The 19,058-nt window shown below is 46.6% G+C and overlaps 1 protein-coding gene across 10 annotated transcripts in view; it reads left to right on the top strand.

Moving 5' to 3' along the window:
• Positions 1 to 19,058, top strand: part of Prr5l (proline rich 5 like) — a 96,824-nt gene that overhangs the window by 45,030 nt on the left and 32,736 nt on the right. For all 10 annotated transcript variants that reach the window (XM_013514246.1, XM_005384108.2, XM_005384107.2 and 7 more), the window contains one exon: positions 11,177 to 11,225. In XM_013514246.1, the coding sequence (XP_013369700.1) occupies positions 11,177 to 11,225 (49 nt within the window). Of the gene's footprint in view, positions 1 to 11,176; positions 11,226 to 19,058 lie in introns of those variants that run through there.

Raw genomic sequence — 19,058 nt, 5'->3', positions numbered from 1 at the left:
TCCAGAAAGATTTGAGCACCACCTCAAGGTCCAGGTGCTGGTGTGATCACGGAACAAAGACAGACATGGGCCCAGCTCTCCCGGAGTTTACATTCAGTTGGGGAGGTAATCATTAGCCAAATAATCACAGTTAAAATGTAGACAAGCAACTGTGACAGCTGCTACAGCACAGCTGACGTGATAAAAGTGTGTTAGTGTGACTTGGTCTTCCCAAGGAAGCCAGAACAATGCAGGAGGTACGTGTAGTGGGAATTCACTAGGTTAAGAGGGCTGCAGGCAGTGGAGCCTGCAGCTGCAAAGGTCCTGTGGTTGCAGTGAATAAGGAAATGAAAGAGGGCCGGTGTGGTAGAGCACTGGGTTGTTGTTGGGGTTGAGTTTGCATCTTGGTGAGATGAGGGCAGTCAGGCAGGGACAGCACCAGGGTCTGCTAGAGGTAGGAAGTTGAACTGGCTGGCTTTTTAGGGCCTGGTATTCACTGGGCTCGGGAAAGTGAAGTGGAGAACATGAAGGCTAAAGACCCAAGCCCAAAGTGGGCAGAACAATAAACAAGGCTATTATTCAAGTCCTGTTTACACTGAGTTAAGGCCTGTGTTAAGGTCAATGGGGGTGTTTCAAGAGCGCTGCTTTTATTGAAGCCTTTGGAGCTTATAAGTAAACAGAATTGTGTTAAATTTCTACCCATGTGCTTGAGTTTCACGTCATAATTACATAAATATGGAAGGAGACAAAAGAGATAGACCATCCAGCACAGGGGTTGATATTTACAAGACAGGAAAGTGGGGTCCCAAGAAGGTGAACGACAAGGGCAGAGCTGGGTCACCAACCCCCAAAGAGCAAGAGCTCAATTTTCCCAAACAACTGAGATCCTGCCTGTTCTATGAGCTTCTTGAGCTCTCAATAGAAGTATAAATAAATAAAAGGGTGACTCAGGAATGTGCTAATTGTTCCTCACTTTGGGAGATGGATCCTGAAATTGTACTTAAAAGCTCTGTTTGTGGGTAGCTTGAAGAGGGACAAGACCAAGCCACATTTCAGCACCCACGCTCACCCAGGGGCTGCTGGCTTCTCAACCTTCCAGTGCTAAGCAGGTGAAGCCAGTCTGGCTGCAGTGAGATGGGTTCTTGCTCTTCTTCTAGCGTAGATGATGCTGTAATCACCCAGGCCCAGGGATGTCCCATCTTATTTCTCAAGAACTGGAAATTTATATTTTTTAATGTGAAATTTCCTGACTTCTCAAAGTTGGTAAATAATCCAAACTTCCCCAAACACTGATGATACAGGCCAAAGAAAACTCTTGTGTGGCCGGAATGGGACCAGCAAGCTGCTGGTTAGCAAGACTGACCATAACATGCATGGAGAAGCATTGCTGGTGGCAGTGGTTTGTCCTAGGCAGCTCAGGCACCTCTGGAACACCAGCATATCCAGTCCCTTCAAAGCCCTTTGGCATGAGCCGGTGACAAATGAGAAAAAGATCTTTTCACTTTCCCAGGGCCACACAGCTATAAAGGTAGAGTCAGGATTTGAACTCCTGTCTGACTTAGGCACCTGTGTTATCCTGCTCCAACTGCTATAACTACCATGGGCTGGGTAACTTAAACAACAGAACTTTGTTTACAATGTTCCAGAGGCTGGAAATTCCAAGCTCAGATGCTGGCCAGTTTGGTTCCTGGTGAGGGCTTACTTCCCGCCTTGCGGTGGCCACCTTCTTGCTGTGTGCTCACCTGACCTCCTCTTTGTGCACACAAGGGGGAGACAGTGAGCTCTCTCGTGTCTCTTCTCAGAAGGACACTAATCCATTCTGTGGGCCCCAGCCTTTTGACCTTATCTCACCCTGATTAGCTCTCAAAGGTCCCAGCTCCAAATACCATCACCCTGGGGGCTGGGACTTTAACATAGGAATGGAGAGCGCACAGTCTGGTTCATGGCAGCCTCCTTGCTCTTTGCCCCCTATTGTAATGTTGGCGGGAGGAGTCTGACAGTGGGAGAATGGATAAGCTGTAGCTCCTGACCTTTCTGCTCTTGTTCCTTTCCCAAGGTCTCTGTGAGCCCATCTCTCATGGCCTCCTCACTCTTCACCCTCAAGGTGCAGCCCTCTGCTACCCTCCTTTCCAGTGCTGGGACACCACTGTATGCCCTGTCTGCCTTGGGTGATGGGAACCTCTGATGGTCAGGGTTTGAAGCCCTCTGCTCAGATGCACACTGAGGCTTTCAGGACCCAGAGCTCATGCCACCATGATTTGTGTGGTTCCATCCTGCAGCCTTCTCTGGCAGAGTGGCTGGAGAGGAGGCAGGCTTTTGCCTCAGTGCAGAGACCCAGAGCACAGCTGGGGACACAAAGCACGTCCCTGGCACATAGGTGACCCGGATGTCTCATGTTGCGTAAGACAAGCTGGGCCACATGTGCTCCCACATCTGCAGGCGCCTCTGTGGACATAAACACAGCTGTCCTGCTGTCAGGATCTGAGATGCTGAAATGGACATGCTGCTCTCAGCCACATTTAACACACATTTCTTTTCTTTTCCCTTATGGAAGACTTGCTTGCAGAATGGGTCTATCCATGTACTTGACAGGGCTGAGGCAGGAGGGTGGAGGGCACAAGGTTGTAGGAATATAAGCAAGAAGAGGTAGAAAAGGGCTGAGGATTTAGCTCAGTGGCACAGTTCCTGCCTGGCAAGTGCGAGGTTGTGAATTCGATTCCCGGTACCAAAAAAAAAAAAAAAAAAAAAAAGAGAAGAGGTAGCAGGAGAGAAGGATATGTTGTTGCAAGCTTACTTATCAGTCAGTTGTGAGAGTTCTACTTTTTATCAAAGATCTGTGTTAGGTTCAGTAGAATATTAAGGGAACAGCTTCTGGATTCAGAGTCCGGGCCTCAAGATCAGTTGAACCACGTGATCTGGCGCAAATTGCTTCCATTTCCTAAATCTCTGTTCCATTTTATAAAATGAGAATGAAAATAATGCCACCAACCTCATAGTGGTTGGGAGGATTGAGATAATGCTAATGTGTCTGTAGGGGCTGGGGATTTAGCTCAGTGGCACAGCGCCTGCCTGGCAAGTGCAAGGTTGTGAGTTCAATTCCTGGTACAGGAAAAAAAAAAAATGTGTCTGTAGTATAGGATCCAGTGCAACATTTTCAATAAATCTTAGCCATTATTATTCTCATTACTGAGACTATTTAGGAATAATAAAACGATCCGTAATTCAGTGGCAGCACAGAGCAATGCAGTGACGTGTCCTGTGAATAGTACTGTGTAGAGATTTCCCCAAGCTCACGCTGAACTGGAGGGTCGGATGTACTCCTCAGAGTGTGTACATGGTATTAAAGTCTGGGCAACGCTGAGTTTTTACCAGGGGAGCCTGTTGTTTCTCTTTCTGTGGAGACAAGAAGAAGAGGAAATGACTCTTTCAGTTCTCCATTTTACCCAACCCAACTGGTAATAAACTTTTTGATGGATTATCTAAGTCCGGTGTCAAAGCCTGAATCATCTTCCCTGGGTCACCCAAGCAGTCTGCCCTGGCCCTACTTCTGACTGTGGAGTTAGGTTGAACCTGGGAAACGGGACTGTGTATAAATATGAGCTAATACGAAGCATGCAGGACCGCAGATGATTTATGTCTCCTGGCTCTCGTGAAAACATACTCAAGTCCATTCTTAAGTGGGCTTTCACTTTTTGATTGGATGTATGGGGAAGGAGGAATCATTGTTTCTGTTACGCATTCACAGAGTGAGTCTGTGTGCTGTGCTCTGCCATTAGAACATCCATACCTGGTCTGTGCTTTGGGGCCACCATTGAGGTAGATGGCTCTCACTTTTGGGGGTGACAGAGGGAACTGAGTAGGTGTGTTAAGTGGGGAGATCTTTTAAGCAGGGTGCTGGTGGAATCAGGCTGTATGGAGGATGGGCACCTTGTTAGATTTCCGAGAGTATGGTACCTAAGGTGGGAATCCGGTGGAAAGAACAGCTAAGGGTAGAACTGTCTGCCTCCATTCACTCCATGCCCACGCCTCACTCAGAGGACTTTTTCTCTGCAGAAATAAATGCTCAGAGATGAGGTTTCTGCGAACCAGAGATGAATTATCTGCAGCTGGCCTGAGGCAGGAAATGCACATTTTCCTTCTTTCTCTCACTACTCTGCTTCTGCTCTTGGGGCGAGAGGAGGTGGTATGAATGAAACCCCAGAGATTTTTCAAGGAAAGAGGAGGTTCCAGGAATCATGCTTGGTCTCTGACAGTTTTGAGGGGAAACATGTTCCTTCTGAGTCAGTGAGCTGCTCAAGCCCCAAAGGAAATGCAGAATGCTAATTTTAAAAAATAGAATTTTTTTCTGTCTCCCACAGAGCCTGTTGGCTGCAGTGGGTAGCACAGCTGGCAGCAGAGATGAGGGCAGAAAGGAAGAAGAGGAGCTTGGGTGCAGCCCACAGACTGGCCGAGGAGGCTAATCTGAGCCATGATTCCATGAGGTCACCCGCTCAGGGTGTGGTGTGTGCTAGGCGCGCTTTGTACGCTGACTCGTGTATGACCCCCCTGTACACCTCTACAGGGCAGGCACTGTTTTACAAGTGAGGGAGGAGAGGCCCATAGGAGTGGGATAACTCACAGGAGTCACGGAGCTAGTGAGTGCCTGAGCTGAGATTTGAACCCAGGCCTCCTTTGTTGTAGGAGGTACACAGACCTGAGCTTGTCCAGAGATGCATCTAGTGTACCAGGTACAGACTCACAAATAGATCCTGGGGCCAGTGGGGACTTTGCCTTCTGGGGACCCTAATTTGAGAGGAATTGAATGAGGTCTGTCTTGTGGGCCCAGATGGCTCTGCCTGGTCTTGTGCTGGCACCTCATTCGTGCCTGCTGTGGTTGAGAAGCAGACTTGCCTTTGGAGGCAAGGTGGTAATTAGAGGGAATGGCAACTGGAAAGTCTATGGAGCTGAACTCTGCTGGGCTTGATCTAAGTGCTATTTCAAAATCTGGGCATCTCCCCTGGAATCCCGGGTTTCTGGCCTCTCTGGGAAGTTCAGATCTGGCCCCGGCAGACCCGCAGTCTGGCATGGAGCTGGCTGGGGAAGCCGGGTCCTGGTCCAGGCTTTAGAGCAAATTTAGCTCTCACTATTCCTACCTCCGTCCTGCCTGTCTTTCTCCCTGCCCCTGCCACTCTGGGGGGGTCGCTGCTGCCCAGTGTTCATGGGGCCTCTCTTGAGTTACTCTGAGCATCATTCTCCTTACCTGCAAAGTGCGTGTCAAATCCTACCTGGGAGGCTACTGGAGACCTCTCCACGCAGTACGCAAGCTGCCCGGCGAGCGTGTAGCCTGACCCCTGGCGGTCTCCTTGCTTCTCATTCTTCCAACTGCCACCCACTGAGGAGCAGGCAGCCAGAGAGGTGGGACTGTTAGCACTGCCCAGACTCAGGGGCTCCATCTCTGATAAGAGGACCAGGGGAGGAAAGGGGCGATTGTACTGTGTGTTGCTTTATAAAAGATGCTGCCGCCCAGAGCCAGAGTCTGTCGCAGAAGCAAGGGAAGGATCTTCAGAGAATGGAGCAGCAGGGCTGCACAACCCAACCAGCTGTAGGGTTGGGCACAGGGTCCTGGAGGCCCCCTGCTGGTCCTGGGTCTTGAGGCTTCTGCGCGGATCCAGCAAGGGGTCTTAGATACTCGGGGGGAATGAAGGGCAGCTCCTGCCTGTCAAATGTACAAGCGGTGATATAGAAGAGGTGATCAAAATACAGTGCATATTGAAATTAAAACATTTACTACAGTAAAAGATACATTGCCATTAATCCCCCTCAAAACATCCCCCACTCGCTTCGAACACACTTGTCCCTTTGTTGTCGCCACTTTGCAAAGCAGTTCTGGAAGTCCTCCGTGGTGAGTGTCTTTCTGAGGTACAGTAAAAAATACGATGAATGCTGTTGCCTAGTGCGATGGAACAGGAAGTCAGGCTTGTGGAAACGTGACGGTGTGTTCTCTTCCACCTTATTCACAAGATATGGCTCTGTGTGACTTCTGACTCTTTTCCAGAGTCAAAATGACCGGGAAAGGTAAGTGTTTTGATTAACTCAGGACGTGGAAGCAGTCGCCCAAGCACAGCTCAAGACCTGAAAGAGGGCTTCCGGAACTGCTTCTAAAAGTGGACAGAGTGATGGAACAGGGATGTAATAAATTTTTAAAAATTTGAACACTCACTGTACTTTGAAATCACACCTTGTATGGAATACCTGATGTTGCCGAAGCACACACAACACTGGCCTCTGAGTGGCTTTGCATCTTTAACCTCACCCGGGAAGGGAGGTGGGCGCAGCAGTGTGGTGTTGCTGCCTTGGGGCCTTTTTGATGTGCAAAGGACACTGTGGCTTGTGTCTGAGATGGTTTTTCGGAGTCACTTCTGTCCTAGCCAGCTGTGCCTGCCATCCCCCTGCCCTGCTGCCCGCTGGCTGCCTTCCAGCTTTGGAGGGGTCACCTTTACCTTCAGCCCCACAGGCATGAAGCAGCCCTGACAGGACAATGAGGCGTGAGGTCACGAGTCTGTGTACTCAGGAAATCCTGCCCATGGGGGTGGTGTCTCAGCCGGTCAGCCTGAGAGGGACAAGGGCTGAGATAATAAAGACCTGGTGACTCCTTCCCCTTTGGTCCCTTTTGTGGCTCCTTCTGGCTTCTGCCTGAAGTTCATACCATTTCCCTTTTTGGCTAGGTCTCACAGAAACGTTCCCTTCCCACTGCTCTCGGCTCCCTAGCTTCCTTCTCTGTCTAGCTCAGCGGCTTGTGGTGGGGGCGACTGTTAACAGCACGGTCTGTTTTCAAATGAAAACGGGTGTGAAAGTTCAACATAGGAAACAAACTGAATGGGCGCTACTTGGACTAAGTTGCTTTCAAGTCAGCTTCCAGTCCCAACGACCCTGTTCTCCATAGCTCTGTTTCTCTCTATCTTGCTACCTTTGGCCCTTTGATCAGCACGGCCTGGCCCTAACACCTACCTGCATCCTGAGTTCCCCAAGGGTCCTTACTCCCAGCTTTAAGCAATGTTAGTCTGGTGGTGCTTATGGGAAGATGCTCTGGAGAGAAGCTGGAGTCCTTGGGGTCGAGGGCTTTGGAGTCCCACAGACTGGGTAGAGCTGCACTGGCCAAGTCTTGCAGTGTTATAGGAAGTGTGTAAGGATTAACTCATTTCACTCTTGCAGTCATCTTGTGACAGGATGTATGACCTTATGTTCTAGTTAGCAGAAAGGATGCGTGGATGTGCTCAGGGTAATGCTAACAACAGCTAGGAAGCAGCTACTGGGATTCAAAGCCAGGCACCTTCCTTAAGGCTCCGTACACTCAGCAAGATGCCAGTATCTGGGGTCAGCTTCCTTGTAGCTTAGGAACCTGCATCTGATGATGTGGTTTCAGGGAGGACAGTTTGCTAAAGAGCTGTGTTACTCTACCTCTGGCAACATCTTCGGCTTTCTCCAGTTCCTCACTTAGGGGAATGATGAGAAGGGTTACAATTCAGTATTTTTATGTGTGATTTTTTTTTTAAAAAGGGGCATATATGTTTTGTGTGTTTAAAAATCAAGTGGGCATATAGTTCACTTCAAAGGACCTACTGGAAACCTAATCATACAGCTCATCCACACTTGAACAGCAAGTTACAAGAGCAGAGCTGACCAATGAATTTGTGGGCATTGTGTAAATCAAAATAGGTGTCCCTATTTTTTTTCTTTCTTTCTTTTTTTTTTGTCTTTTTGAGACAGGGGCTCCCTATGCAATTCAGGCTGGCCTTGAGCTAGCTCACTTTGTAGCCCAGGTTGGTCTTGAACTCTCAATGATGCTCCTGCCTCAGCTTCCCAAGTACTGGGATTATCTTCTTTTTAAATAAGGTATCTTGTTGTGTACACTATTCTGCATCTTGCATCTTGCTTCTTGATTTTTATTTTTTACTTAATATAACTTAGGTCTTTTCGTATGATTAGTCAGAGTACTTCTTCAGCCCTTTTTTCAGTGATTGCATAGACTTCCATGGTATGGATGAATGAGTTTTTAAATCAGCACATTACCTTTGTTAGTTCCTGTATTTTGCTGCAGTGACCCTGTCTTAACAACATGCTCAGACAGAAGAAATAAGACCGGGTTTTGTAAGGGTCAGGACAGTACAATTCACTGGACAGTAGAATCTTGACTTAAATGATCGGCTGTGTCTTTTCTGTTCAGATAATTGTATATAACGATACTTACTGGAGGTTACAATACCTATGAAACTTGGGATTTGACAAAGGACAAGTGTATGATTCTCCTACTGAGCCTAGTTAGAATCCATTGCATTTAAATATGTATGGCAGGTTCCCAACTTTGTGTATGGTTCCTCTTTCCGTTCTTTATTCTTACCCATCATCCAGTCATCCCTCATATAGCAGCTTCCAGCACCTGAGAACTTTTGCTCAGGCTTTGTCTCCACAGTTGCAATAAGTCCACCGTTAGCTCTTTCAGTTTCTGCCCCGCCAGCAGCTGATTTCAGCTAATAATGTGTTGCCTTCCTGCCATGCTCTGTGGCTTGCTGCAGCCCTGGCCTTTGCCCTCACTAGACGGTGCAGCCTCCTTGGCCCTGCGTGGTAGAGAGGGAGGAGACCTAATGGATTCCTCAAATGACCAGCAGCGTGGTGCTCCCTGCGTGCTCCTCTGAGTGTCCCAGGACACTCACCACTTGTTTAACCAGCGCAGCTCTCTGTCACTGTTATCACACCAGTATCAAGTTCTTCTTGTTGCTCCAGGAAATGATCCTCATTTTTGATCTTGAAAGTCTCCCTTTTTCCCTGACCTCTTTCTCTCTCCCTCACACGTGTACCATCTTCAGGAGCAGCATGCTGTTTCCCAAGGCCGGATTCCTCAGGGCACCAATTCCACTTGGCAGAATTTTTTTTTTTAAGAGTAGAATATATTTATTGAGGGAAAGAAAGCTTCTGTCCAAGAGAGGGACAGAAGGGGGTTCCGAGTGACTCTGGCTTTTCTAGGGACTTACAGAGCAAAACCACGAGGTGAGGCGGGTCCAAGGTAGGGGAAAAATGGGAAATCTTAAGGTGGGCATAAGGTGGGACAAAACTATGGTCAGCCAATAAGAATTGTTTAGGTAAAATTGATTCAACTGGGATCAAATGGGGAAGCGAATCATGTAGCAAGTGGGCATGAATACAGAACAGGGGCTTTTCCTGTAAGGAGTTGAGTCAGCGACTCTTTAAGGTGATTGCTACCTATTTAGAATATCAATCCCTGATGTCCCTCTCTAGGGAGGTATGTGGGTGTATTTGTTTAATCTTTTGTCGTGGGGTCACTTTGCAGAATTTGATACTAAAACTACATTAGTCCCTCAGCATCCCGAGGACCTAAGATAACTTCTGGAAGCTCAGCCCTAAAAACTGCTTTTAGGACGTGTTTTTCTACTTTCTCGTGAGCTGAGCTTCTTCACCTATACTTTTGAGACTTCGCAGTTTTGGGAGGTATTTCTTCTCTTGTGGTCAGCAGCAGACTTCTTTCCTCTTCCTGTCTGAAAGCCTCCGTCCATGGAGTGCTGCTCACTAGGTTACTCCTCTGTATCGCAGAGATGCTTCTGGCCTTGGCCAGCTGCCCTCAGCCCAGTCACTTTTGTTGAAAGCTTCCCCATCGTTGATGAGAGATGCCCACATCCGGGAACCCCGTAGAATGCGATGCGTTGGTAGAAGTTGAATCTTAAAATGAAGCATCCAGCACCTGACATTTTCTGCTGTGGGAAAGGGAAGTTATTTTCCTTGTTCAGTGTATGATTGCAGCTCTCCCGGGCTGTTTCTGGAAATTTAAATCTTGAGTGTTTCTCTCTTCTCTCTCCATGTCCTTGTGCCCGTTCTCTGCACATTAACGCTATCTCGCTCGCCCTCCTGTTTATCCTTCAGGAGTGAACATGTGTGAGCATGTCTTCAGGGAAGTTCATACCCAGCAAGGGTCGTCCGAAGCTCCAGCGTTTGCTCCTTGAAAACCATAGTTGGTGTGATGAGCAAACAATGTCATTTGAAGTTACAAAGCGTTTGCTCTTCGGGGAGCCAGTTATTCCTGCTTTTAGTGCTCTTATCTTGTTGGGATTAAATTAAAAATGGAGCAACAGTGATAATCCGAGTCTGTCATAGGGACGAGAGATTTGAGGGCCGTCATTCCTACTTTTTCATTTAATATCACCAGTGCTTAAGACTTTTTGAAATTACCTTATGGGTATTTTTTGTGCTTTGCTATACAAACCCCATGACAGCAGAGACCTTGTCTGTCCTGTTCACCTTTGTGTTTTTGGTGCTGGGATCTTGTGTGTGACTACTCAGCAAATGTCTGTTGCCTGGATAAACAGACTCTCTCTGTTCCCTTTGCCGCAGTCTCCTTTGACCCTGCCTCAGTCTGCCTGGGATGGAGTAAGATTGCCTACACTGTAACACCAAGCTGAATTCAAGTCTTGGTTTCTCTGATGGGTTTGGAGCAGAGATGGGGCAGGGCATAGGAAAAGATGTTGAAATTGTGGAGGGTCTGTGTTCACTTCCTGGCTCTGCCACGACCTCTGTGGGGAATTTCTTGGATCTTTCATTTCTTTATCTGTGCCGGAGTCATCATGGTACTCTCAGACACAGACACTTGAAATCCTTGGTTGGAGAATGTATGAGAAATGTATTTTAACATAAAGTGGTTTGTAAATGTGGAAAATTGCACAATAGTATTCTTTCTCTTCTTTTCCTTCCTTTCTTTTCTTTTCCTTCCCTCCTTCCTTTTTCTTTTTCTTTCTTCTCTCTCTCCCTTTTTTTTTCTTTCAATTTCTCTTTATTTCTTTCCTCCTTCTCCTTCGCCTCCTCATCCTTCTCCTTTTTTTGTGTGTTTGTTTTGTTTCTGCTTTACACAAAACCAAGTGCACTGGCCTGGCTCAGCCGATTGCGTTAGGTTACTATTTCCTGTGGCTGTCCCGGTCAGGCGGCACATCAGCAGGGTGAGTTAAGTAGCACATCTTCTAGGATTTCCTTTGCTGTGATGACACTGGGATGGAGGGTATTACCAGGGTTTAGGAAAGAAGGCTTCCTCTTTCAGCCTGGCCTCAGCCCCTGTGCCGCTGACAAGCACATTGCCATTGCCCTGTCCTGCCCTGGGGCACTGGTCACCAGGAGCTGAGCTACTAAGGGCTGTTTGACAGTGTTTGTCTCTCCCTAGGCGGCTGCTGAAGAGTGAGCTTGGATCATTCATCACAGACTATTTCCAGGTAAGCAGGGTGGGTCTGAGCATCTGTTATTTCATGCATGTGAGTGTTTGTACTCAAAGGGACGGTGAGACTGAACACAGGATGGTCCTGCAACCCCCATGGTGATACATCTCTAGTGTCATCTACCTAGTGCTAAGCGGTGCAGGGCAGCAGCTACAGAGGGGACCAGGCAAGTGGATCCCTGCGGTGAGCGGAGATGATGGTCCCCCACGCGGTAGTTTGGGTTTGCAGTCCCAGGACCCCTTTCTGCTCTTAAAAATTACTGCTTATTTTTTGGGTTACGTCATCTGCTTTTATGATAGCATTAGAAATTAAGCCCAAGAAGTTTTAACTATATCTCAATTCATTTAAATAATAAGCCTACATAAATAACCTTTTATGAAAAATAACTTTTTCTGAATTAAAAAACATAGTAAGAAGAGCGGCATCATTTTATGTGTTTGCAAACCTCTGTGCATAGAAGCACAGACAGCTGGATTCTCCTGTCTGCCTCACATTCAGTCTGTTCTGGCTTTGCACATCACTGAGTCTCTGGAAAACTCCACTGTGCAGACCGAGAGAAGGGAGAGAAAGGCAAAAGCAGCTCAGTATTACTGAGAAAATGGTTTTGACCGTGTGGGTCCCTCAAGAGGGCCTGGGGGATGCCCCCGAGGGAACCACACTTAGCGAGCTGATCTCTAAGGACATTCCCTCCCACCCCTTTGATGGTATTTAATTGGTGTGAGTTATGTGCCTGCTAGCCGGGTTATTTCTCGTCATGAAGCCTCCTGGTCTGTTTTGTTAAAGATAAAATTGGATCAGAAGATCTAACCTCCCTCCTGCCTACGCGCTATTGTTACACAGCTAATGAGTTCAAGGTTTCCAGTCCCCTTAAAGGACACGCTAATCCACAGGCACAAGCTGTTTTTCTGAGTCTAATGAGAGGGCTGGGGGAGGTGTCGGATGACCAGGAGTAACCAAACAGGGTGACATTTTAGAGAAGTTAGGGTCTCCACTTTTCACTCATTTGTTGAGCCGTCTCAGGCATGCTGCCTCTATTCCCATGCTTTAGGTTTTTCACCTATAAAATGGGAACAGAAACACAGCTTACCTTACAGGTACACTGTATGCCATTGAAATAACACACCTACTGTGTGGCGATAGCATAGTTAGTGATCAAGATCACGGTCCTTCAAGGTAGACTAGTTAGGTTCAGTGCCCAATGTCGCCCTTTCTGAGTTGTGTCACCCTAAATAAGTTGCTTTATTTCTCTGTGTAAAACAGGGGTAATAGGACCCAGCCTTAGAGGGTTGTTGTGAGGACAAAGTTATTAATAAAGTGCTTAGTGACCAGCAGAGTAAGAGAGAGTAATGGTATTATTAAATTTGTGTGGGTGCCCCCATGTTAGTCCATGGTGTGATCCATCCCTTTGAATGATAAAGTAATATAAAAACGCATAAGATCTTGGGTTTGGGTTCATGATATGATTTTGTGTCCAAGTAGAGCATATATTTAAGACACTTTAAAGAGATTGTAGGTTTAAAAACCCTATAGGCATTCTCTTATTGTTTTTCTTCCTAGATTCAGGAAGTGTAAAGTTGTGTGTGCATTTTAAAACAATGATAAAAGTCATACACACACACACACACACACACACCAGAAAATGGCTCTTCAAAATTGAATGATGAGACCCAACAGAAGCCTGGACTTCACTCAGGTCCTTTGTCTCCACTGTTGGAAAACAGCTTCTGTTTAAGGAGAGAGACGCATCAGGATGAGGAAAGAGACAATTAGTCACAAGTGTGAATCATTTCAGTTGCCCTGGCCTCAAAGGCCAGTCTCAGCCTTCTGCTCCTCCCTTGCTGTCTCTAGTGATGGATTTCAAAGCCAGCCCCAGAGAACTGGTTTTTCAATCAGTCCTGGAGAAACCTGCTGGGCCGTGCTGCCTTCCTCCTTGACCTTTGAAACAGACAGGGGGCCGTGTGGTTTTCAATCAGGTTTTAAATGTCAGTTGTTTCTTGGGGGTTGGAGGGGCCTTTGGGTGGGGACTTGTTGATCCGGAGCCTTGGTGTTTTCAGAGGCGGTTAATACTGCTTATAGAGCATGCCAGATACTTATAAACTAATAACCACTTGTCATCTCTTATCAGGAGCATCAGAGGAACTGCTGGGTGAAATGTCAGGTCTCTCCGGGGGTGGAGGTGGGGACCAGTTTTCAGAATTTTGAGTCTGAGGTTTTCTTTATTTGAGGTGCTAGACTGGAAAGAAGGCGCTCCTAGACAGTGTTTTCTGAAATGTAGGACTTTTTAAAAGACTCCTGTGGGTGCAGAGCATTTGTGGTCATTTAAATCTTTGGTTCCCCGCTGTTTGTAAGTGTATAGTAGATTGTTAGGAGTGGCAGGGATCAGCCACCGAAGATACCTGAAATGATTTTAGGTGACACATACAGTGACATTAAATAACATTAAAGCTTGTGGTTAGAAACCCTGGCCCTGTTTTACTTTTCCTTTAGCCAGAAAGGGTGTTGGGCTTTGCCACTGTCTTTCACACATCTCCAGGAGTTGGCAGTCTCCCTTGTTTCGGGAAGGGGGGCGGTGGGCCTTGAACTTGGTGTCTTCAGCTAGGGATGTTCTAGTTAGGATTTTGTAACTGTATTTTGCCAGGGCTGTGTTGATCATTGAATGACATTCTATGCACGGCAACCGATGTCACTAGCATTTCCTTTTTAAATGTAGTGATGTTTCATTTTAATTTTTATTTCAATTTTGTTTTTAAAAAGAATGCACTGGTATATGTTTGTGATACAGACATTTGCCTTGGGGTAATGCTAATATATTACCTCTTGATCTTTTTTTTGCTCTTGATCGTTTTTTTTGCTCACACCCTCTTTCCTTGATCTCCCTTCCTGGTTTTAGAGTCCATCTCCCTGTTTCTTAGCATGGCTCTTTTATTTTGCTATTTAATTATTGATACCGGGTCTCTCATGTTGGAGAAACCATGTGATATTGCACCTCCTGTGTCTAACTTGCATGTTGCACAAAGTGGTTTGATTTAAGAAGGATAGTATGCAAAGAATGACAGAGTAGGTGGCCCTGGCTATGGCTCCAGCTGAGAAGGTAGTTTCCGGTTTAGAAAGCCTGGCTGCAGGCACTCCTTGAGAAGTTGGTTCCAAAGCCACTGCCTCTGCAGAAGAAACCTTCACACCAGGTGGGAAATTTAGGCCCACGGAGGCAAGCTTACCTTCCCATCCAGCTACTGATCCTAGTTTCAGGAAGGAAAAACAAGGGATTCCAGAAAGTTTGTTCCCTCTGCCAGGGATCGGGAGAAAGCTATAGGACAGATGAACAGAACCCAGGAGTTCTCAGGGCAGTCACCGAAAGCAGGGATGCAGTTCCTGGGAAGGGTGAAGAGCCCGCTCCTTGGGGTGCTGGGCTCCTGAGAACGAGACTCAGACAGCCATCCCCGGGCACCTGCATTCAGTAGTGTGGTCTGCCAGCTCTGGGGCCCCATCCCCCAACTCAGCTCAGCAAGGCAGAGCTGGCTCTGAAGTTCTGCTTTTGCAAGTGAGCATGTTCATTTTACAGCTTTAAAGAAAGATTTGCAGAAAGAAGATTCCCTGTGGAGAATAATGAAAATGGCCCGAGGCAAGGGTAAGAAAAAGCAGGTAGAAGCACAATGCTTATCTTGGGTCTGCACACAGAGAAGACAGGCTGTTTGATCTGCAGAAGCCTGGATAGATTTCCATGAGGCACTGGCCGGAAAAATCTCTGACATTTCCAGTATTGATTTTTTCCTTTGCCCTCTGTCTGTTTTGAATTGTGCCCAGAAGTAAAATTGGGATTTCCAAGAGGAAATCACTCTATATCCTAGTGACAGCTCTGAGGGATAATTGGTTCCTTATAACTTTTTGAAACCGATGATATGAAATGTTCTGCATTTTTTATTACCTACTTGGACATCTTGGTAGTTCAGGGCATCGGAGAGGATGGAGTTTACATATAGCGCTTCCTGACATTCTGCATTTATAAGCTGTAAAGTTAGTTAAAAGCCTTTCCCCAGACCCAAAGCATTTCATGCCTTTTGTTGGAACTAGAGTTTTGCTTTATATAGAAACTAGGCTGTGAGTGGGTTAGTACTAGGAAGAGTCATGCATGCCTGATAGTGTTTGACATATATGTACATGTGTTTGTGTACTCGTGTGCATACATATGTATCTCTGTGTGTGTGTATTTTTTCCCACTTGCTGCTTGTATCTGCAAGGGTGCCAGAGGCCATGTTTCCCTGCATCATTACCAGAGAGAGTTAGGGCTAATGGCACATGGCAGGCAGCTGAAGGAGGGGACCCACGTGAAGGGTCCTGCTCACTGTGGAGTTCACACTGAAGACAATGCAGGGATATAGATGCACCTACACATCTACACACACAAGGTAACGCAAGTATAGCATTAGCTGGGGACCTGGGTGAATGGACCAGAATAAATAAATATACATCATCAGGACAAAGATAACACTTGTTAAGAAGCCAGGGCAAGTGAGATGGAGAGAGAAGAAAGTGATGGAAATAATTTGTGAGTTCCAAATCCTAACTCAATAGGGGAGAAAAGCTTTGGCTCTTCTTTGATCGGCTCAGGAAGCATCTATAATGAGCAGGATTCCCAAAGTGGAAAAAGAAGAGAGAGAACTCGGTGGTCAGCAGGGAGTAGGGGAAGTGCCATATGTACTCTGCTTTGAAGGCAAAATGGAGACCAGAGTGACAGAGGGGCTTTGAACACATGGAGCTGGGCTTTGTTGAGAAGCAAGGGACAGGGATGGGGCAGGGACAGGGACAGGGCGAGGATTATGTTTTAGGTGAGAAGGTCATTAGATTGGCATGGTGGGCTTGGCCAGTACTTGTAAAAAGGCCTGGCAGAGATTGTACAAACAAGGAAGGTGGGTCTAGAAGTTCCGCTGACCACTCAGGGGAGGGAGCGGGGTGGGCCAGCGGAGGGCTGAGCACGTGTCTCTAGGTGGCTTCCACCCTCCCCCGAGAGGCTGCCTGCCTGCCAGGCATTATCCATTTTAGCAGCTTTGAGTGCTCAGTCTCCTCCACCACTCCTGGAAATTTGTGCAATTATTTGAATACTTTCATTGTAGTTTTCTCACATTTTATGAAGCTAAATAGAACAATGGGCCTAGAAAGGGATAACTACACACTTTAATATATTTGAGATAAAGATGAAAATCAGTAGGCGTGCTGAAATGGCAAGCCTGGAGCCTCATTGGACTTAGGTTATTGCACATTCAATGGTGAAAGACAGGAACATATAGGTACAAAAAGGCTGAAAATAGATGAGCTCTGAGGATGAGGTGTACTCAGGGGTTTTATAACCCTTTGTAGCTCTGTGGGAACAGAATTCCTCCTATATCGTGCAAGTGTGTGGTGCCACATGAGTGTGTACTCTCAGCAGAGCTATGTATGAAATTGGGTGATTTTTGGTAGACCAGGCAAGGAATGGCAAGAGCCAGGTTCGGGCACTCAGTGGGGGCCGGAGAAGGCTGAGGTAAATCAAGGAAGTGTGCTTTTCAGTTAAGTGGGAGACGTAAAGACTGTTCTGGGTATTTGTGTTCAACATGCAAAGCAACAGAGAAGCTTCCTCTGAGGCTCTTTAAAAGTCATACAGAGGACAATAACAAGAGGAGCAGTAACCACGAACATTTTCCGGTACTTACGTGCCAGGCATTGGTCTGAGCCAGTGGTTCTAAGTGTGGTCCTTGAACCAGCAGCTTCAGCATCATGTGGGAATGTGTTAGGCACATTCTCAGGGCCCACATCAGATGATTAGAATCAAGGAAGTTGGGGGTTGGGACCCAGAAATGCAGGATTTAATGATGTGTAAGTCTGGGAACACTCTAAATGTTCTTTTCTGTCTGAACTCATGTATTCTTCTTGACCACCATGAGGGTGCTTCTGTTATTTTATCTTACAGATGCTACAACTGGGGGGTCAGAGGAGGGAGTTCTTTGTCTAAGATCAAGGTAAAAGGTAGATCAAAGATTAACCTGGGTCATCTGGCCATTGGAGAAAAGTCTCTTGGATTCTGCTATAAAAGTTAAAATGCCCTGAGGGCATCTCTTGAAAAAAGGACCCAGGAGTTTTTAGGAGTTATTTTTGAGTATCTAGCAAATCAGATGTGGGCTGTTTTTTTTGTTTGTTTGTTTGTTTGGTTGGTTTTTTGGTTTTTTTTTTGCTTACTTATAAGATAATTTTGTTTTGTTTTACGTTCACCAAGTCATATTTATCACTATCACTGAAATGGTGCTAAGTAGAGAATTAACTTGATATAAATACTAAGTTTCTGATGTTTGAAGTCTCCGGGGATTTCTCTGTGGTCTCATCATAGCCACCCGCACCGGGACTGGTTTACTAGGAACTCTCTGGGCCCTGGGGGTGAGCAGTGTTTGTGAGGCTTTTTATTGCTTGTCTAGGAAGCCATCCAGGTCCACAGGAAGTGCAGACATCATTAGAGATGACGGTTGCCTTTCAAAATCACAGAGGGAGAAAATGGAGATGCCCATGGTTTCCATCACTGCGTTTCTACCAATAACAGGAACTTTTGAAGACAGCGACATACCCGGAAACACACTGCCAGGGAGGAATTGGCAACCTGAGTTCTCAGTAGGCAGAATAGCACTGCTCTCAACCCCTCCTGGGTAGGAAAGAGCGTCTCCTTTGGGAATCGGATGACCCTGGGAGCTAGGTGTTCTGCTGCTTGGACACTGAATGAGGGAAGTGGAGAAGAAGGACCCGAAAAAGTGTTTTCGGAGAGATGAACATTGAGAAGCTGGTAGCAGGACTGGACAGCAGAAATAACGCAGTGAATGGAAACCTTGTGGTTGGATCTAATTACATGACCTGAGATTGCTGAACATTAGCATCTGAACCGAAAGTGGAGCCCACCTATTTCTCCTGTGGGCAAGGACACAAGAAACCTCTCCAGGGCAGGGTAGCATGATCCTGAAAGCAAGCACCAGCTCTTCTGCTAGGTAGGGCTGGATTCCAATCCTTGCTAGAGCCCTTTTTAGCTGTGTGACCTCAGGCTCGTTATTCAACCTGTCTGAGCCTCAGTTTCGTAGCAGTAATCTAGCTGTAATAGTGGTGCTTACTTCATAAGTTTGATGTGGTTACTGCAATGACATATACAAAGTACTTAGTATATAGTTAGCAGTCAGCAAACAACAGCTAGCTGTATCTTAGGATATTTTATTGTGAAGTAAGCCAGAGGAATACATTACAATGGGGAAAAGATGGGCTTTGGGTTGAGACTAACCAGGGCCCAGATCTGGTCTCACTTTTACAATTGCTTCTCTGAGCTTCAGTCACTCCATTAAGGGGATAGAGTTGTGGCAAAGGTAAAATGAGATAATAGATGAGAAGAGTATAATACAGCACCCCACAGAGGAAAAACCAGTGACTAATTCCACTGACATCCCATCCCTAGCCTCCTCATCGGTGCTAAAGCTTTAGGAGCTGCCTAAGCATTTGCAGAGTTCCGGCTCTGCATGGAAAGTTCTTCCTGCAGAGAAAGTGGGGCTGGTGTGATTCTCCTCTCTCCTTCACTTTCTTAGTTATCCTGTTTTTCTGGGTCCCTCTCACCAAGTTGGGGAGGTGGCATACATAGCTTACAGGCCTCATGCCCCCTCCTCTGCCCCCTCCAACCCACCCTCCGTGTTACCCGGGACAACCTGGGTCTTTTCTCCCCACTAAAGACTGAATGGTTTTGGACGCCTTTTCCCAAACATCCTCACTTGCGTTTTTCCTAACTGACCCTTGTTTCTCCGTTTGCAGCCCATTTTTTATCTGATTTAGAAAGTGACA

The sequence above is a fragment of the Chinchilla lanigera genome, unplaced genomic scaffold, assembly GCF_000276665.1.
Source record: "Chinchilla lanigera isolate Chin_1 unplaced genomic scaffold, ChiLan1.0 scaffold00021, whole genome shotgun sequence".
Lineage (NCBI taxonomy): Eukaryota > Metazoa > Chordata > Mammalia > Rodentia > Chinchillidae > Chinchilla > Chinchilla lanigera.
Note: the sequence above shows the minus strand (reverse complement) of the source record. Positions and strands in the feature narration are given on the sequence as shown.